General features: G+C 37.9%; 1 protein-coding gene across 7 annotated transcripts in view; it reads right to left on the minus strand.

The window, feature by feature from the left end:
- LOC148543105 (uncharacterized) overlaps positions 1–22,833 on the minus strand; it is a 98,651-nt gene that overhangs the window by 36,388 nt on the left and 39,430 nt on the right. For 4 of the 7 annotated variants that reach the window (XM_088451743.1, XM_088451738.1, XM_088451741.1 and 1 more), the window contains 3 exons: positions 8,322–8,404; positions 8,084–8,133; positions 7,456–7,518 (listed from right to left, as the gene is read on the minus strand). In XM_088451743.1, coding sequence (XP_088307869.1) covers positions 7,456–7,518; positions 8,084–8,133; positions 8,322–8,404 — 196 coding nt within the window. Of the gene's footprint in view, positions 1–5,811; positions 5,898–7,455; positions 7,519–8,083; positions 8,134–8,316; positions 8,405–22,833 lie in introns of all 7 variants that reach the window. The other 3 variants (XR_015870732.1, XR_015870743.1, XM_088451739.1) reach the window with 2 other exon arrangements.

Genomic DNA, 22,833 nt, shown 5'->3' on the forward strand with positions numbered 1-22,833 from the left:
TTTCCCATCATAAGGGTTAGGTGCATCACAAGTGATCCGTCCATTGCCAAAGTTCAGTTAAGTAAGATGAATGTTAGCAAACAAATGATTAATTCTGCACAAGAAAAGCAAATGATTAACTATGTAAGACAAGAATAGCAGCTTCCAAACTCCTCTTAGAGCACACTGTTTGCTCTACATATACAGATGTGCCCAGCTAGTTTGTTGCTCCATACACTATGTAGCGCACCATGCAAGGCACGCCACACACCACACCATGAGTCACGCCACACAGAAAGCTTCATATTGTAGCATAGTGTAGCGCTGGAAAAAAGTCATAACCTGTAATACAACTTTTTGTCCAACAGGTGTCACTTTTCCTAAACTACACACTGCATGCGTCTGATTTCCAATGAATGTTCTGTATCATTGCCCGATAATTGGCTGACAGAAGTGGTGACTCAGTACACTATAAAGTAGTACAGCTTTTTCCACATGGAAGCAGTAATGTATAATAATGCTGTAGAAAAAGGTCTAATAAAGTGTGAAATCATTAACCTCTGTATTACACACTGACTGTGCGGTTGAAATTGCACACTTGCTCCAATGTAAGTACTGTCAGCACTGTCCCATACTTAGACATTGTAGTGATTTAATTCCTTTAGGAACTACTGTAGTAATGGGATGAGGCGTGTGGCCTAGGGGGCTAATGCCTAGTCTCACTGCTTCTCCCAACTTCTTGTCCCATGGGTTCGAGAAAACTATAGTTTTTTTTTTCCTTTTAATCTTCACTTATTCAGTATTCAATATATTATCCACAACTTCCCACCACCTGGCATTTCTATGCTACTTTATGCCACTGTGTGCTCAAGAAAGGGGTGTATGGCACTCCAATACAGTACCCATGTAGCACAAAGCTAGTCACACTACAGTATGGAGTTTCAAGTCTATTTCTACTGTGCATGCCCAGTGTGTTGGGACTCAAACACAGTGTAAGTGGGATGTCTGTATTACAGTACATATTGACTGTGCATTTAAAGTGCAAAATTGCATCAATGTCGGTGCTGTCCCAGACTAGGACACTATAGTGATTTCTCATGACAAGTAACTGGTAGTGGGCTCTGTTTGAGAGAGAGGTCCCTGCATTACAAACTGACTGTGCATTTAAAGCACAAATTTGCATCAATGTCTGCACGGTTGGTGCTGTGATGGCTGTCAGCCAGCTCCGAGGGGTTACAAATTGGATTTCTGGTGCATGCCCAGTGGAGGGGTTGCTATGGGATTTCTGGCACATGCCCAGTGGAGCCAAGCCATACAGTACGCCATGTAGCACTACAGTATGCCATGGTGTTTGGAAGATCACAGCACTGCGAATTCCCAGTGGGTGAAGAGTCAAACACAGTGAAAGTGGGATGTTTGTATTACAGTACATAATTTAGAGTGCAAGCTTGCATCAATGTTGGTGCTGTCCCAGAAATGGACACTATAGTGATTTCTCATGACCAGTAACTGGTAGTGGGCTCTGTTTGAGAGAGAGGTCTCTGCATTACAAACTTACTGTGCGTTTAAAGCTAGAAAAATAAATAAATAAAGATAGCACTAACCAATCTAGTAGATAACAATGATGAGGACATGATATGTCTGCAAATAATTGACAGTTATAACCAAGTGTAAACACACTATAAACAGTAATAATAATGTTATATATCCAATATGGTGCTGCTGTTCAATAAATCAGTGGTTGTCTGATGATTATAAAATAGAACTATATATAAAAAAGGAACAGCGCAAAATATGGAAATATAATTAGCTGCACTAAATGGTTCAAAATAGGTTTATTAAATAAAAAATCCACATGATAAAACAATTAAAAAATGGAAAATAAATGATAAAAAATAAATGCTTATATTACACAAATGTCATTGGAGTCTGAGTATTATTATATGCAAAGGTGTAGATACTCATATATTTAAACTCTGTAAAAATAAAACATGTATTGCAGGTAAGAGAGTATCTTTGTTCAAATAATATCCATACCATCCATGAAGAGTATCCCTTAGTGATTTATGAAAGTTCTTTGATGAAAGGTAAATCCCTGCAGATTAGTGCAATCCCGCTTGTGGAGAAGTAATGAATGATGATTTAATTCCAGCAACTTCGTGATGTCCCGCTTGGGATGTAGATGATAAATCCAGTGAGATTTTTGATGGTGGTGTTGGAATAAATACCAGAGAAAATAAGAATCTCCTTCGATGATGAACGGGTCCTCCTAACATGTTTCTCTGTCTTTATAGCTTCGTCAGAGGCTTCAAGTGACCTAGTAAGTCATTTATGGGTTTAAATACCCTCTGCAATTGAGTAAAACACTCACAGATGTGTAATAAATCACAAATGAAGTTAGTTAATGACCATTACGCGCAGGTTAATTAATCTGAGTAGATTTTACAAGAAACTATCTGATAATCAAAGAAAACAAATAAAAATAAAAAGTATTACCTATAAAAATCCCGATTTAAATATCAAATATATCAGCAGGAATTCACCCATAAATACGAGTGCTCTACAGCTGATCTGGTTCATAGGAACGGATTGCTGATCAGGTGACATAAATGTCACGTGGCACCGCATCATCTGTTGGCAACAGACGAAGCGAGAATGTTGTTCATAGGAATGGATTACTGATCAGATGACATAAATGTCACGTGATGCCGGATCATCTGTTGGCAACAGATGATGCAGGGATGTTTTGACATGTGACTGTATAACGTGCTGGGAAATCACGTGACCAACATAGCTTACCGTTGCTTAGGAACAGTCCGTGGAAAAGTTCATTTAACTTTTTTAAGTTCTTATTCAGAAAATTTATAAAGGCAATTCACATAATAAATATCTACTAAAATAGAATATAATATTCAATGGTTGGTATTAGTATTCAGTAGTAATATATCCCATTCATAAATGACATGTAAATATAATTTGTCAATATGAGATAAACAATGTCTAAATCGTATACCCTCTAATTATTATTATAACTAAACCCAAACCAAAAGGTCCTGTTGTATAAATATGGAAATATATAACTGTTTATTATCAAGATCTATATATTGTTGTAGAAACATTTTATCAGTTTAAATAAGTGTATTTGGGGGGATGAGAATGATGCAGAAATAAAAATATATAGGATATGGCTTGAGACAGGTAAAAAACATAGATGTCATAATATTGATAACATGTATCGATTTTCTAGTAAATGTATCAAGCAGCAATTTGTTAATTATTTGTTTCTCATTCTTATAGTCCCTTAAATTTCAAAGATGTTAAATGTATTAAATAGAGAGACCATAGAGAGAACAAAAAGAAGAAAAGAAGAAAAGACAAAATATAATGGTGTATAATAAAACAATGGTATAACTCAGTGCGAACCTCGTGCCCATTGCTATACCCATGGTTTGTAAATAGAGTACATCTTGAAACAAAAAATAATTGTGTTCCAAAATGTATTGTATAAGGTCCACAATAAATTTTCTATGTTGTTCAGTGAGATCTTTGTCTCTTTCCAATCTGGAACGGATTACCGACAAACCTAAATCGTGGGGTACATTGGTGTACAGTGCAGTGTCATCTAAGGTTAAAAAAGCATATGTGTCTTGCCAAACTATATGGTGAACTTTATTAAGAAAGTGAGTAGTGTCTTCAATATGTGAACCAAGTGTAGATACCATATTTGTCAATAATGATCAACATAATAAGAAAGATTGGTGGTGAAAGAATTAATTCCTGAAATTATAGGGTGCCCAGGGGGTGTAGTGAGGGATTTGTGTAGTTTAGATAAGTGATAAAAAATGGGTATAGTGGGGAAAGGGTTACATTTTGGATGTATAAACTAAATACCATCTACCCTGAAGTCCTCAATGAGGCTATAGAGTTAAATTCTATTAGATAGGGAATTATATAATAACCCAGATTTTAGAGGCTGTCCAGCCTCACCATCTGATTCCAGATTAATTACCTGGTTTTCCTTATACCATTGTTTTTATTAAACAGCATTATATTTTGTGTTTTCTGCTTTTCTTCTTTTTGTTCTCTCTATGTTCTCTCTATTTATTAGTACATTTCACACATCTTTGAAATTTAAGGGCCTATAAGAATGAGAAAGAAATAATTAACAAATTGCTGCTTGATACATTTACTATAAAATCGATACATGATATCATTGTTATGACATGTTTTTTACCTGTCTCTAGCCATATCCTATATATTTTTATTTCTGCATCGTTCTCATCCCCCCAAATACACTTATTCAAACTGATAAAATGTTTCTACAACAATATTTAGAACTTGATAATAAACATTAGTTATATTTTTCCATTTTTATACAACAGGACCTTTTGGTTTGGGTTTAGTTATAATAATAATTAGAGGGTATACGATTTAGACATTGTTTATCTCATATTGACAAATTATATTTACATGTCATTTATGAATGGGATATATTACTACTGAATACTAATACCAACCATTGAATATTATATTCTATTTTAGTAGATATATATTATGTGAATTGCCTTCATAAATCTTCCGATTAAGAACTTAAAATAGTTAAATGAACTTTTCCATGGACCGTTCCTATGCAACGGAAAGCTATGTTGGTCACATGATTTCCCAGCACATTATACAGTCACATCTCATAACATCCCCATGTCATCTGTTGCCAACAGATGATCCGGCGTCACGTGTCATTTATGTCACGGATCAGTAATCCATTCCTATGAACAACATTCTCACTTTTTATGTTGCCAACAGATGACGCGGTTCCACGTGACATTCATGTCACCTGATCAGCGATCCTTTCCTATGAACCATATCAGCTGTAAAGCACTCGTATTTATGGGTGAATTCCCACTGATATATTTGATATTTAAATCGGGATTTTTACAGGTAATACTTTTTCATTGAAATTGTTTTCTTTGATTATCAGATAGTTTCTTGTAAAATCTACTCAGATTAGTTAAACTGCATGTAATTTTCATTAACTACATTTGTGATTTATTACACATCTGTGAGTATTTTACTCAATTGCAGAGGGTATTTAAACCCATAAATGACTTACTAGGTCATTTGAAGCCCTCTGACGAAGCTGTAAAGACAGAGAAACATGTTAGGCGGACCCGTTCATCATTGAAGGAGATTCTGATTTTCTCTGGTATATATTCCAACACCACCATCAAAAATCCCACTGGATTTATCATTTACAACCCAAGCGGGACAGCTGGAATTAAATCATCATTCATCACTTCTCCCCAAGCGGGATTGTACTAAGATGCAGGGATTTACCTTTCATCAAAGAACTTTCATAAATCACTAAGGGATACTCTTCCTGGATGGAATGGATATTATTTAAACAGAGATACTCTCTTACCTGCAGGACATGTTTTATTTTTCCAGAGTTTAAATATATGAGTATCTACACCTTTGCATATAATAATACTCAGACTCCAATGACATTTGTGTAATATAAGCATTTATCTTTTATCATTTGTTATCCATTTTTTAATTGTTTTATCATGTGGATTTTTTATTTATTAAACCTATTTTGAACCATTACGTGCAGCTAATTATATTTCCATATTTTGCACTGTTCCTTTTTTATATATTGCCTTTTAAGTGCAAACTTGCATCAATGTCTGCATGGTTGATGCTGTGGTGGCTTTCAGTCAGCTCCGTGGGGTTACTAATTGGATCTATGGCACATGCCCAGTGAATGGGTTGCAATGGGATTCCTAGCGCATACCCAGTGGGTCGGTAGTCAAAACAATGTACAGTAGTACTTACACTGCCTGTAAAGGCCACTGGGCTGGCTGCAGAGTCCGGGGCAGGAGGGATTGTAGCCTACTACCCCTCATCACTGATTATGACACCTATGTGTATAAAAAAATATAATACAAATTATAAAAAATTCAGTAGCAGTGCACTAGTGTGTCCATAACTGTATTAATCATTACTACTATCAGGTGATGATGTTTATGGTGATGTTGCTGGAGTCTGAAATGTGGAAAAAGAACACTGTACCATCAATTTCCCTCAAAATGATTTGTAAACAAATAAACCCCTACTGTACAATTCTTGACCAGAGCCTCCATAACACCAAAAACAAACACAATCTACTGAAAGAGTCTACATACTGTACACTACTGTAGTGCACACATGAGAAGTGAAAAGTACAGTAATACAGTACAATTAAAAACTGAAAACTCTCAAACTTTTTAAACTGGCCTACAGTATTTTAACGGAGTCTGACAACATGCACACGACCATGTTTTTATAGGCAAAAAACTCATGATGTAAACTCTCATCCAAATGTTTTCCTATTTTGAAGATAAAACTTACTGCTAACTCTCACCCTATTACATTTGGCCAGATGACTTCAAATAAGATACTGTACAGTACAGTACAGTAAAAAGCAAGGAAGAAAGGCAAAAAAGCAATGAGAAACAAAAATGACTGTGAGATGCTTTAATGGTATCTCCTGAAGTACAGTACTGTACATGATAAATCTGTGAACAAGGGAGTGATTGTGACAGCATGTAATGGGAATATCATTGATGACGTGAGGGAGCGAGCACGCATCATTGGTCATTTACTGCATACAGTACACACTAGATGATATGAACAGTAGTGTATACTGTATCATTGAACCATATTTTTAACATTCATCAAAATCATCTAGTGTGTAAGCCCCTTAAGACAGGTCACCGAAACATAATGTACGGTACTGAAACATAAAAAAACACAAGGACAGAAAGAATTAGTGTGTAAGGAGAAGAGGTTGGAGATGCGTTGAGAGAGAGAGAAAAGGAGATAGAGGGATAGAAGACAATGTACTGTAGTGTACACTACTGTACTTATGCAACCTAACAAGGTCACTGGGCCCGGCTGGGGAGGGCTGAGGCCCTTCAATGCTTGTACTGTGGAAAAAATTACAAACAAATTATTTTGACTCAAAACAATGTGGAAAAATGTCAATAAATTCAGCTTGACAGTATTATTACTACAGTTTTATTACACTATACTGACAGTTTACATGTTACTGAGGGTTAACAATATCCCCAGATTGGGTTGCATGTACAGCCCACTGGAGGTATCATTGATGCCTCAGGGGAGCGCGTACATGCATCCTTGGTGATTTACTACATACACACTAGAAGACGATATGAAGAATATATCATTGAACCATACAATTATCGTTCATGCAAATCATCTGGTGCGTAAGCCCCTTAAGACAGGTCACCGAAACATACAGTACTGGGAAATAAAACACAATGACAGAAAGAATTAGTGTGTAAGGAGAAGAGGTTGGAGATGCAATTTTGAAGTACAAGAGAGAGAGAGAGAGAGAGAGAGAGAGAGAGAGAGAGACACACCGACAAGGGGGAAAAAAGGAGATAGATAGAAAACAATGTAGTGTACTGTACTTACGCTGCCTGACAAGGCCACTGGGCCTGGCTGCAGGGTCCTGGGCCGGGGTGGAGACCTGTGGAACTGTGGAGGGGAAACAAAATGTCAACCAAAGTGGAAAAAGGTCAATAAATTCAACCAGACAGTATTACTATTATTATAGTACACTTTATTGTTACAGTAAAGCAAGCACATTTATTGTCTCCACATTACAAAATGGGTGAGAAATGGGAATGGTATTTAAATGCCAGCAGTTGTTCAGCCACTGGTTAAAAATCCAGACAGCATCAGCCCGACGGAAAAGATCCTGACATTGGAAAGTAAGTAAACTACAGTATATCCCACCCTCTCCCCTCCTAACCTGTTATGAGTGCCTTACCCTAACCTCCACCCTAGTGCCTAACCTACCCCCCCACTCCCTGCACCGAACACTCCTGGAGGTGGCTAAACCTAACCAAAAAACACAAGGTTAAGGTTTACTATCTTGCTCCACAATGACAATATGGAGGTGTTCTGCATAAAGAAAAGAATAACACAATAATGTACAGTACTCAATGGGAAAGTAGAGGGCAAACATACTGTAACATTACTGTATGGTACAGTAGTAAAACAAAATGTCCTATACTACTCTATAAAGTATAGTACTTACTTGGCTGGGGAGAGGAGTCCAGCACATCATCTGCCTCCTCAGTTCTTGGCCTGTGAAAATAAAGAAATATATATGGTAAATTTACTGGAAAATAAAGAAAAACAAGGACAGAAAGAATTAGTGTGCAAGGAGTAGAGGTTGGAGATGCATCTTTAGTGTAAGAGAGAGAGAGAGAGAGAGAGACTGACAAGGGGAAAAAGGAGAGAGATAAAAAACAATGTAGTGTACAGTACTGTACTTTTGTAGCCTGGAAAGGCCACTGGACCCAGCTGCAGGGTCCTGGGCAAGGGGGTAAAGCCTGGGGCCCTTCAAATTGTGGTACTGTGCGGAAAAAAACAATGTGGAAAAATGTCAATAAATTCAGCCTGACAATACTATTACTACTGTATTATTACACTTTATTGACAGTATCCACTTACTGTACAGTATGACCCATGGGCACAAGACCAGGTTTGTATGAGGCGATATTGTTCGCCACGGTGCCATCGTCATAAAGTGTACTCTATGCACACTTGCTGATGCCGGCAGCGAAGAAAGGTGAGGGAGTGGGAGGGTTAACAATATTCCTAGATTGGGCTGCATGTACAGTGCACTGAGGATATTGTTGACACCTTGGGGGAGTGCACGGAAGCATCCTTGGTGACTTACTGCATACACACTAGAAGACGATATGAATAATATATCATTGAACCATATTGTTATCATTCATGCAAATCATCTGGTGCGTAAGTCCCTTAAGACAGGTCAGCGAAAAATACTGTACAGTACTGGAAAATAAAAAAAAACAAGTACAGAAAGAGGGTAGTCTCTGCTTTAGTGGACATTGTTCAGGAACAGGAGGAATTAAAACCTTTAACTGATTAGAATAATCAAGAGAACATTATTAAGATTAACACCAAGTTAAAAATGTACTGTAGTTGTTGATTGGCATAATATTTTATCCATAAAGCAAAAAGATAATGAAAATGTTTTAGAATATTTCCATAGAGCTTTGCTGGAAATGGCCAAGTACTGTACACTACTGTATCTGACATAAAAGACAATGTGAATCACAGGGAAGTGGCTGTTTCAGTTCTTATGGATGACATTAAGGATAATTTGAAAACAAGAGTTCAGACCTCTATTCCAAATTGGAGTGGATTACGGTAGATGCCCTTAGGGAAACAGCTATTGACCATAATAAAAATCTAACCAAGAGAAAGGAAATGCAAAGTGAGAAATTAATGACTGAGTACACAGGCCCTACAGGACCAGAATCCACAGTAGCAAAGGTATTGTGGACGTTATGGTAAGGAAAGACAGCCACAATCAGGTACAGTAAGTGTTAGACATGTGGATAAATACAGTAGGACATACAGTACAGTACAGTATGGCCAGGAAATGTAGATTGGGATAGTACAAGAAGGAAAATAGAGACTTAGGTTATTCTCAGGTACATGGGTGAAATTACCCTATACAGTACATACTGTAAACAGGAATAGGGTAAATTGGCTTAGACAACATTAAGGATTAGAAAGAGGCCCACCACATGGGAATTATTCAGAGAAAACCCAAATATCTAATGCTACAGTACATACTATACCTGTAAAGATAAATGTTACTAAGACAATGATGTTTGAAGTTTTAAGTGTACAGAAACAAATTGAAATACAAGATTTGAATTCCCAGCAATGAAAGGGCAATTAAGAGAACAATGTTGCATATTGTAAGGGGTGGTATGCTATTTATTTCTTTGTGCAAATAAATCCTTTGGACTTTGGAAGTCCAAGTGAGCTGAGCAGACTTCGAAATTATTTAATTTTAATACTGTAACAGAAATAATTATTGTGTAAGGAGAAGAGGTTGGAGATGCGAGATACAGTAGAAGACAATATACTGTAGTGTACACTACTGTACTTATGCGGCCTGGCAAGGTCCCTGGGCCCGGGCGGGGAGAGCCGACACCCTTAAAAAAAAACCATATGATTTTGCCTTGTAAACAACTGGACTACGGTATACTTTACCAAAAATCCTACTGTATGACAAGTCTCTACTGGAATAACAACATAAAACAATACAGTATACTGTAGTACAAAAACTATTGCAGTCTGTGAAGCTGGCATTGGGCCCAACATGGTACAGTATGATAAAAAATACACAGTACAGTATATACAGTACTACATAACTACAGAATTTACTGTACTGTAAGAGCAAGTGGTGCCACCTCACACAAAGGCTCTGTGGGTGGCACTGTCGCCACCCCACAAGCTGTACTTTTGCCTTGCAGGGTGCCAGGATTGGCACCATGCTGCCAGAATTGCTGCCCTTTGCATACTTTGGATGCTATAGGCACACCCTGGCATTTAAGCAGTGTTAGGAGACAGAGTGAAAAGTGATAAGGTGCCAGCCAATCAGCTCCCAACTGTCATTTTTCAAACAAAGCCTGTGAGATGGCAGTTTGGAGCTGATTGGCTGGTACCTTATCACTTTATCACTTTTCACTCTGTCTCCTCACACTGCTTAGTAAATAGACCCCTGAATCTGTCCATGACAAAATAACATCATACTTAAAGGGGGCATGGCCAGCATAGATAAACAGTGCATAGGTCGACATAGTTCGACAGGCATTAGGTCGACCAGGAAAAATGGTTGACTGTGACTCATGATCACACACAGTATTTGCCAAAATGGCAATAGATAATAATGGATGAAATGTTGCCAAAATATTTTTGATGACCAAATATATTATGGTGGATCAACTTGCCTTTTGTTACTGTAGGTTTACTATACAAACAAGCCATGTTGACCAATAGTGTGTCACCCTTCAGTCCATGTAGATTTAATGACCCTGTCAATCAAATCTCTGCCAGTAATGTGAGTGTGTGGTAACAACTATCAGTCATTGTCACATATCCAACACCCTACAGTGCAGTGTACTGTATGCCACAGGTAGTGCATTGTATTTGTTATTGTACTGTATACTGTAATTCATGTAATTGTACAGCAATACTGTACTTACTATGCAGGAGGCACCTCCAGATGCAATGGAGCCAAGGCACATCCCTGAGCAGCAAGTCATAACCACCATGTTTGGAGGGCCCTGATGGTCTGGTGGCACCCATATTTCTCATAAATGGCCCTTCTCACTTTCCTATAAGTGAGCTCTTTCTATTGGTTTGTGGAGAATGCTTGGTCTCTCCACTTCACCAAGAGAAAGAGCTTGTCTGGAGAAAACTTCCTCTCTCTTCTCATTGCCATCTTCAACAAACACATACAGTATGACACATGACGCTCATTCATTACACACAGGTGCGTCACTCGTTATGGCAGGCATCTGTGGTGTAGTGTTTAGAACACAAAGCAGTGCACGCATCCTAGGATCAAAGCCTGGAAGGCTACAATTTGTAATGTTTTTATTATTTTTATTTTTGCTTAAATCTTCACAACAGGATTACACAGAAATCACTTGGTGGTGTGTGAATTCTGTCATTTATACCAACACATACAGCTATTGATGCACAAATAGCATTTAATAAATATAGAGAAATTGAAGTTCAATATTACTAAGCAAGTTTACTCCAGTACAGTAGACTCTCCTCAACTTCACACCACCTTCCATTTCTACTGTATGCTACTCTATGCCACCCAGCTGTATTTTACATGAAACTACAATGCACTAGACATTGTATTGTACAAAATGCAGCAACGTACAGGTAAGGGTAGATCTTGAGCTAACTGCTTACAGTAAATGGATTAAAAGAGCATCCTTTATTATGGTAATAAAAGGCTCTTGCTTGCTTTGGGGGAAAGGACCTGATGCACTGTGTTTGATTCCCGACCCACTGGGCATGCACATTACTACTGTATGAGCCTTCTTACACCACAGCTATGTAGTGGCTCCATTGGGCATGATCCAATATGTAACCCCTCGAAGCAGGCTGACAGCCACCACATCGCCAACCATGCTGACATTGACACAAGTTTGGGTTTTAAATGCACAGTCAGTTTGTAATATAGAAAGCTCTCTCTCAAACAGAGCCCACTACCAGTTGCTGAAGTCATGAGAAATCACTATAGTGTTTAAGTCTGGGACAGCACTGACATTGATTCAAGTGTGCACTTTAAATGCAGTTTGTAATACAGAGACCTTTCTCTCAAACAGAGCCCACTCACTACCAGTTTCTGAAGTCATGAAATCACTATAGTGTCCAAGTCTGGGACAGCGCAGAGAGTGGCACAAGTGTGCAAATTCAACTGCACTGTCAGTTTTTAATATACAGTACAGACACATTCATAGCTGCACACTAGTTATCCTAGCAGATGGGGATGGTGTCCTTGGCAATGGTCACCATTCATAGCCTTTTCAGGACACAAGGGCAGAGCTGGCTGCTTACAGTAAATGGCCAACAGAATGTCCTTTATTATGGTAATGAAAGTCTCTTGTTTTATTTTTGGGGGAAGGGACCTGATGCACTGTGTGTGACTCCCAACCCACAGGGCATGTGCATTACTACTGTATGAGCCTCCTTACACCACAGCTATGGTGCGGCTCCACTGGGCATGATCCAATATGTAACCCCTCAGAGCTGACAGCCACCACAGCGCCAACCATGCTGACATTGATGAAAGTTTGCGCTTTAAATACACAGTCAGTTTATAATACAGAGAGCTCTCTGTCAAGCAGAGCCCACTACCAGTTGCTGAAGTCATGAGAAGTCACTATAGTGTTCTAGTCTGGGACAGTGCAGAGAGTGATGCAAGTGTGCAATTTCAACCACACAGCCAGTGTGCAATACAGACAACTGGGCATGTGCAGTGCAATGATCTTCCATATACCATGGCATAGCGAAACATGAGATCCCATTGCAGCCACCACAGCACAGACATTGACGCAATTTTTGCACTTTTAAATGCACAATCAGTTTGTAATACAGAGACCTCTCTCTCAAACAGAGCCCACTATCAGTTACTGAAGTCATGAAATCACTATAGTGTACAAGTCTGGGACAGCATTGACATTGATACATGTTTGCGCTTTTAAACACACAATCAATTTGTAATACAGAGACCTCTCTCTCAAACAGAGCCCATTACCAGTTACTGAAGTCATGAAATCACTATAGTGTACAAGTCTGGGACAGCATTGACATTTATACAAGTTTGCACTTTTAAACACACAATCAATTTGTAATACAGAGACCTCTCTCTCAAACAGAGCCCATTACCAGTTACTGAAGTCATGAAATCACTATAGTGTACAAGTCTGGGACAGCATTGACATTGATGCAAGTTTGCACTTTTAAACACACAATCAGTTTGTAATACAGAGACCTCTCTCTCAAACAGAGCCCACTACCAGTTATTGAAGTCATGAAATGACTACAGTGTCCAAGTCTAGGACAGCGAGAGTGGTGCAAGTGTGAAAACTCAACCGCATACAGTAGTAATACAGAAAACTGGGCATGCACAGTGCAATGATCTTCCATACGCCATGGCATAGCACTACATGGCATATGGCTTGGCTCCACTGGGCATGTGCCAGAGATCCTGTTGTAACCCCTCAGAGCTGACAGCCACCACAGCGCAGACATTGATGCAAGTTTGCACTTTTTAAATGCACAGTTTGTAATGTCTTACTTTTAAACAGCCCACTACTACAGTAGTTTCACTATAGTTTCCATAGCCGATAGTGCCAAAAAAATATATATATTTTGCAGGGCTCAAACCCGGGACAATCATTGTTGAAAACTGATCACCTAACCACTAGCCCACAAGCCAGCTACAGTATATGAAGAACCACACATACTGTAGTGGACTTATCCTTGTGCACTCCACTCACCAGCTGCTGTTTTTAATAATACAAAAATTGTCTTATTTTTCCAGATATTATACAGTACTAGTACATACTGTATATACACAGTACCCCACAATTAGAGAATAATTCACCCCATATCATTGAAAGCTGTGCATGCATCTCATTAATCTACAGTATCAGTTATACCGTGATAACAACTTGGGCAACTACACTACTATACAGGAATGTACAATATGTGTACTTATTTGCATCCTGAGAGCTTACTGTATGTACTGTATGTGATATTAAAAATATTGGTTGTGCAAACATGCAAATACTGTACAGTGCATGAATGTGATATCCATCCAATTTAACAATATGGTATTTAGTACAAATTACAAAAGTGGAGCACTCGCCACCCAGCGGTTAAGCACTGTATTACATGCTGTAGCATATCCTTCATTGAAGGATACCATGGTACGCCACAAGTCCAGCCATCACGTAACATTCCATGGCGCAACACAGAGCCCTGAATGGTGCGCCATGAACAACAAACTAGCTGGGCACATCCGTAGATATGAAACAACAAAAGATTAGATGAATAACCAGTACTATGTCAATGTATATAAACCAATGGGAAGGTTCTAGTGGAGTCAATGTTGCAATTCTCTTCTAGTATTCTTCTTGTTGCCAATCCCCAGAATGACACTTACATTAGCATTCTGGCAGCAATACATAAAATGGTTTCTTTGTATCTTTGCCTGGCTCAATTGAATCACTATACACCACTTTGTTTCTATTAGAAAGACACTTACATTAGTATACTGTCACTAATGCATCTCATGGTATCTTTTCACCTTTTCTTTGGAAAAACACTCGTATTCTTAATGTACCGAAGATCTTTCATCAAAATTAGTCCATTACTTCTCCAAAAATGATTTAGCAAACATAGGACCTCATTCAGAGTCGGTCACAAGTGCCGATGCACTCATAACCAACTCGATGGTTAGTCCTGCGCATGCGCAGCAGCACTGTGCGTGCAAAAGCCCCAGAGTGACAGAGAGACTCTGTTGCTCCAGAGCTTATTACCAAAGGGGAGGCTGTCGATGTTGATCGACAGCTCGCCCCGTTTGGTAGGCGGGCCGGGGGGTGGTTTGCAAAACGGAGGTGTTCCTTAATGAATGCCTACCATTTTGGGGGCGGCCGCACTGACATCATCCGTGATGTCAGTGGGGAGTTTCCTGCTCAAACAGAGCAGGAAGCTCCCTGGGGCTTATGAGTGCTGAAACCCAACCTTCGGGTCTCGTCGTAAGCCCCGATGGTCGCAATGGTGATCACCATCGCAACCATCAAACTGGTCAGTCGTTAAGCTGTGGGTGTATCCATGATCTGCAGCACAGGTACTGATGTTCTATCTCCGTCTTCCTCCTCGGAGTCTTACTAAGTTTGCTAAATCATTTTCGGAGAAGTAATGGACTAATTTTGATGAAAAATAAAGATCTTCAGTACATTAAGAATACGAGTGTTTTTCCAAAGAGAAGGTGAAAAGATACCATGAGATGCATTCGTGACAGTATAGTAATGTAAGTGTCTTTCTAATAGAAACAAAGTGGTGTATAGTGATTCCATTTATCCAGGCAAAGATACAAACAAACCTTTTTATGTATTGCTGCCAGAATGCAAATGTAAGTGTCATTATGGGAATTTGCAACAAGAAGAATACTAGAGAATTGCAACATTGACTCCACTAGAACCTTTCCTTTAGTTTATATACATTGACATAGCACTGGTTATTCCTTTAATCTTTTGTTGTTTCAGTTAAGCAAGATGATTGACAAATTTGTTGCTATAAGTTATCGCATCAATTGTTAAAATCAAAGGAAAATGTTCTTTCCTTAGATAGAAACTGTCTCATCTATCCAGCAAATAAGCAGAACAAACAGGGCCATGGGCCTGATTCACTACCATGCACAATTGCGATTATGCACCCATTCGGCCTATTGTTGCGTACTGCGCATGCATATGCATTACAGTGTGTGTGCGCAAACTAGCCATTGCAATCTGGACTGTGATCGCAGTGACCATGCACACCCATCACAGAGTGTTTTACAGGAAGTGCCATTTATGGGTGGTGGTGGGGGGATAGTCAGGCGAATGCAGGCGTGCAAGTGCATTTCAACATCTTTGCAGGGGTGTGCATAAATTATCCACTGCGATGGCCTATGCAGCCAGAGGCCTGATAGCTTGCGTTGAAGTTAGCAATTTCAGAGTAAGGTCAGGGCTTGTGCACATGTGCATGAGGCTGCGATTGTACTTGTACCGATGGTTTTTCAGTCTTGCTAAACATTACGGATACATGAGGTAATGTGGGCGTCCTAATGTAGTGCTACGAATGGCATTGCGAATGCAATTAACTAGCATACTATCGCAGTTGAACTGCATGCATAATCGCTATTGCATTCACAGTTGTGTACTGTAGTGAATCAGGCCCTGTATCTCTTGGGTCAGTCAGTTTAATTCCAAAGGTGCCAAGTGCCACTGTTTGAATTTTTTTAATCAATTTACACCAGGGGCCGGGGTGTTAAAGACTATGTAGTCCGTATTGATATCTTGATTTTTATCTTCACTTAATACAGCTAATTTTCTCCAGTGTTAGAAGGGGTGCTTCAAATGAACAGGCTGTTTGACCTGTAGATATTTTATTACTGGTAATTATTTTTCTACCCTTATTCAGGTAGGAAATTCAACATCTCCCATTCCTTGACATGTAGCTCTAAGTTTGTGGTGTACAAGCTGTCTTGCCGCTGTGGTTTTCACTATGTGGGCAAGATGGTAAGGCAGTTCAAGGAGCCATCAGAGCTGCCTTGTCATTTGTTGTTAGTGAACAACCCCTGGACCATCACTTGGCATTAGCTAAGCATAGTGTTGCAACCGATTTACCAGGTCATTGATGGGAGGAGAATGTGTTACTACACAGGTGAGGAAGAGGAATGTCAAATGAGTTACTACAGGGTGAGGGAAGGGAATGTGCTACAACATGGATGAGGGAGGGGAATGTGTTACTATAAGGGTGAGTGGGGGTACTGTGTCACTACAGAGGTGAGGGTGAGGAAAGTGTTACTTTAGGGGTGAAGAACGGGAATAAGTTACTGCAGGGGTGAGTGAGGGTAATGTGTTATTAAAGGTGTGAGGGAGGGATTGTATTTCTACACAGGTTATGGAAGGGAAAGTCTGATGTGTCATAACATGGATGAGGGGAGGGAAATGCATTACTACATAGGTGAGGGAGTGTAATGTCTTACTATAGCAGTGAGTAAGGGAATGCATTTCTATAGAGGTGAATGATTTATGTGTTACTGGAGTGGTGGGATGGAAAACAAAACAATAAATATCTAAGGTCTACTCTTGGGTGTATCACAAAATCTCAACCAAGTACTCTCATAGTAATACAGAAAAAAAGGTTGAGAAAATACTGAAAGATAGTATAGTCTATTGACCTCTTTTGCAATGTTACTGTGAGTGTGCAGCATTTTTCACATATTTATTACATTAAACTGTAACACAGAAAGTTGTACACCTGCGGAAATCAGAGTGCCGTGCCTGTGCATAGTGATTATATTATATATATATATATATATATATAGTGAATTTTTGAAGTGCCAGTAAGTGAAGTTTACCAGGAGTGTAGGTGTATATACATGAGTAGTATAGGTATAAATAATCAGAGTAAGGTCTCAATTAGTATTAGGAATACAGGAGAACACAAAAAAGCAGATTATTTTATAAAACATAAAGGGCAACCCCCAACAATAATGGGGTGTCAGCTCAGTCCAATAGATTGTAAGAGGTGATTAGCCCCATAGAATACAAGTAATATTGAAACAGTAAAATTGAGTCAGAGTGCTTAAAAGTGCCACACAAGAAAATGAGATAGTAGTAATCACCATTAGATAGGTGACCTAATGCCAATATGAGCTGTTGGAGTATACACCAAGTATTTAAAGTATAAAAATATACAATTTATTTAAGATACAAAAGTATAGGACATTAAAACAAAGAGACATCAATAAAAAACAAAATAAAAACATTATTAATCTGGATGAGGTAGGTACTAAAAACAGAATGGTATCTTATCTTGTTTTTAGTTGAAGGGGATCAAAGTATGTCAATGAGGTACAGGCACCAAACGCGTTCCATCTCTGGTAGACTTCTTCAAGGGGATGGTATGCCTATGAGCTATTCAGTTATTTATACCCTAATAATTAGATTAAAGTTCTGCACTTTTCGTTTCAGCATGATGTCACTTCCTGTGACGTCACTTCCGGTTTTACAGGAGGACTATTAAAATACTTAATGTAGTAACTTAGTACATAACTGGAGTTACTGGACATGAGTTAGTGTTTAAGGGGTTATATATATATATATATATATATATATATATATCCATATATGTTTATAGTCTCTAATAGGAGCAGCGCATACGTAGATCCATTTGTGCTTACCCAATTTCGGTGTGTTCAGGCCTTGTATCTTCATGTCACTTCCGGTGAGGTCGGTCTGCTATTTACTATTTTTATGAGGTGCAGCGTCATCATGATTGCGCTTGCTGTGCCTCACTTCCAGTCTGGTCTGTATGTTCTTTTCCAAGGTATTGGTTTTTAGTGGCTGGTTATTGGTCACGTGATCCTTCAACTCCTGGCATGCCCAGTACTGTCCATTGCACATGCATAGTACATTTGGTGACCATATTTTCTGGTGAAGATCAGGTCATCATATCCCTTCTTTGGAATGCATGGCCAGTTGCTAGGTACTTCTTTGGAGTGCAAGCTTTGTCCCTAGCCATTTATATGTCCACATGGGGTATGTGTTTTCATTGGTCTTGAATTTTGGAAACTGTAGGAGACATATAATTAGAAGATGGTACACCATATTTGGCATAGAGTATGAAAAGGTCATGGTAGTCTGACATTTATTGGATGCAATAGTGATATCCCTATCGGTATACAAAAGAGATGTGTTGTAGTAATCAATATGGGAAGCATTTATTAGTCAGTGATTGAGAAATATAAGATGAGAAATTAATAAATAAAAATATATGTGGGTGTATATAAGTATGGGGAAGGAGAAGTGAATAAAATTATGCATATAATTATAAATACCTTGTCTACAATATGACTAACAACTGAAAATAAATAAATAACAAAAATAAAGAATAAAAGTAAAAATATAAATAAAAATAGAAACAAATAGAAATAAAATGAATGAGCTATCAAAGAGTCATTGAACAAGCACTGGCACATACTGAAAATGGATCCCATCCTGAAAGAGTTTCTACAGTACTTCCCAAACCACCCATTGTTTTCAAAAAAGCTAGAAATCTCAAAGATATTTTAGCCCCAAGCATGCTGCACAACAACAGGACACAACAAGTCAGCATTCTATCCAAATACCCTGGATGCTACAAATGTGGTAAGTCTAGCATATGCAAATACCTACACCCACAGAGAAAAGTTTTTTTAAACTTCAATGATTCAAATGAATATAAGATAAGACAACATATCAATTGTAACTCCACCTCCTTCATCTACATACTAGAATGTACGTGCGGGATTAAGTACATGGGAAAGACAAAAAGAACCTTAAAATTAAGAATCCAAGAACACGTCTGGAATATAAAGTGGAATGACACATGGTATATATACATTTCACTCAACATCACGCCTCCAACCCTGAAGAAATTACATTTAAAGCCATAGAACATGTCACTTTGGGAGAAAGAGGAAGAGATCTCTTTAACAAACTTTCCAGAAGGGAAATGTTCTGGGTCTTTGAGTTACAAACACTTTATCCCCAATGGTTTAACGATAGCTATTTAATAGCATCCTTTATATAAACAGTATTTGAGTACAGTTTATATGGGATGTACTGAAGGTATCACTCTGCTACATGGTCCATGTATCTACATCCATACCACACTGAATATGCACAATCTCGTCTGATATTGGAAGCTTTAATGTGTGAGCCTGACCAGTATCTGTCTGGGAGACCAATAGAGAATATGAGGTGTTGTAGATCTCTCCCTTCTACGTTATAGATTACCTCCATTCCATTTGACACCATGACCATACTGTTTATATATCTGTCAAGATACAACACTATAACTAAGATGCTATGAAAAGAACTTATTTCATCAAGTGGACTATCTCATGCTACATTATTAACTGGAACATCAATATATAGTACAGAAGAACATCTGCTTGGAAGACATTCCCCCCTTCCCTTTATCACTCCACCTCATAGTCCTCCCATCATAATACATCCTGCTTGCTCATATTGCATCTGCATGACTCACTTGATGATCTAAGCACTATCAATGGCCTCCCTTTACATCTGTTCAAACATGGATACAGACCATATGCATTTTTTGTATTTATTTCTATACATATTTTTGTAAATCTATTTTTGAATACGTATTTTTATTGTAATATTATTTTCATCTTCAAATTTTTAGCCTTATTCTCATTTTAACTACGTTTATTTGTATTATTCATTTTGTATTTATTATTATTTTTTTTATTTACATTTATTTTATTTCTATTTTTATTTTTAATTCTATTTTTATTTTAATTTTTTATTTTATTCTTTATTTTTGTTATTTATTTATTTTCCATTGTTAGTCATATTGTAGACAAGGTATTTATAATTATATGCATAATTTTATTCACTTCGCCTTCCCCATACTTATATATACCCACATATATTTTTATTTATTAATTTCTCATCTTATATTTCTCAATCACTGACTAATAAATGCTTCCCATATTGATTACTACAACACATCTCTTTTGTATACTGATAGGGATATCACTATCGCATCCAATAAATGTCAGACTACCATAACCTTTCCATACTCTATACCAAATATGGTGTACCATCTTCTAATGATATGTCTCCTACAGTTTCCAAAATTCAAGACCAATGAAAACACATACTCCATATGGACATATAAATGGCTAGGGACAAAGCTTGCACTTCAAAGAAGTACCTAGCAACTAGGATCCAAAGAAGGGATATGATGACCTGATCTTCACTGGAAAATATGGTCACTGAATGTACTATGCATGTGCAATGGACACTAATGGGCATGCCAGGAGTTGAAGGATCACATGCCAACACCCAGCAAGGAAAAACCAATAACATGGAAAAGAACATACAGACTGGACCAGAAGTGAGGTATAGCAAGTGCAAGCATGATGATGCTGGAACTCATAAGAATAGTAAATAGCAGACCGACCTCACCGAAAGTGACACAAAGAAATAAGGCCTGATCACACTGGAAGTGGGGCAGCACAAACGGAACTACGAAAACGCTGCTCCTATTAGAGACTATAAACATATATGGATATATACTGTATAAACTCCCAAAAAATACAAATCATGTCCAGTAACTCCAGTTAAGTACTAAGTTACTACATTAAGTATTCTAATAGTCATCCAGTAAAACTGGAAGTGACGTCACAGGAAGTAACATCACGCTGAAATGAAAAGTGCAGGACTTTCATCTATAAGGGTATAAATAGAATGCCATCCCCTTGAAGAAGTCCATCAGAGACGAAATGTGTTGGGAGCCTGTACCTCATTGACATACTTTGATCCTCTTCAACTAACAACAATATAAGATGCCATTTTTTTTAGTACCTACCTCATCCAGATTATTAATGTTTTAATTGATGTCTCTTTGTTTTAATGTCCCATCCTTTTGTATCTTAAATAAATTGTATATTTTTTTACTTTAAATACTTAGTGTATACTCTTTTTTTGAACAACTCATATTGGCATTAGGTCACCTAAGTTATGTTGATTACTTGCACAGATAGCACTAGAACTTTATGTATGTACTTCCCTTGTGTGGCACTTTTAGGCGCTCTACCCAATTTTATATAAATATATATATATATATATATATATATATATATATATCAAACTGGAGGGAAGTAGGTTCTGAGGCTATTCCATTTATCCACCACCCTTCACAGAGAAAGGGTGGTGGATAAATGGAATAGTCTCCCTTCAGAGGTGGTAGAGGCTAATACAGTAGAGCAATTTAAACATTCTTTGGATAGACATAAGGTTAGCCTTATCAAGAACTAAGTATCACATAGGATTTGAGGATAAAATAAGATATACAAAGGGCAGACTATGGGCCAAAGCTTCAAAATGGGAAAACATCTGGATGAGAGTTTTAAATTGTGAGAATTGAGTCTAAAAACATGTGAGTTTGTATGTTCTCGGACTCTATTACATTGGCCAAGTTTAAAACATGTGAGAGTTTGCTGCTAAACTCTCACATTTTCTAAACTCTCACCCTGTCACATTTGGCCCCACGTTTCTATGTTACCAAACTTTCCAAAGCATAGCTTGTCAGCTAATTGTAGCCTGTTCCTCTCTCTAAATTACCAATTGCTCATATAAGGCCCACATTCTCAGTAGCTCAGCTGGGGCTGAACAAAGAAATAAAGTATACCTGCATGTCCCTACATACAATATTGAAATATTGATAATTTGTTATTGCCATGCTATGCGACTAGAAACATTAATATTTAGTGGGGCTAAAATGTGGTGAAACAAAAAAGGCGACTATATACTGTAGTTTAACTTACATAATTGAGTATTATATTTTTCAGTACAGCAAAGAAAGTATTGTGATATTTTTATAAATACAATTTAGTGTATATTATCATAATACTTAAAAGCAGTATAAATATTTCTTCACACATGTACTATTGTGATGATTTAAATGCTCTTTAAACATTCAATTTTACAGGCCTGACAGAAGATGGAGCTGTGATTCTGTGGTTTGCAGACATATTGTATTTGCTTTTACTCAGTTGGAAAGATTTAAAAAAAAATGTGCTAAATATATTTTCAACTGAAATATACTGTATAGTTACTGTAGGACTCCAAACAAATTGAGATG

Source organism: Taudactylus pleione, unplaced genomic scaffold (assembly GCF_031769625.1).
Source record: "Taudactylus pleione unplaced genomic scaffold, aTauple2 ptg000006l, whole genome shotgun sequence".
Classification (NCBI taxonomy): Eukaryota; Metazoa; Chordata; class Amphibia; order Anura; family Myobatrachidae; genus Taudactylus; species Taudactylus pleione.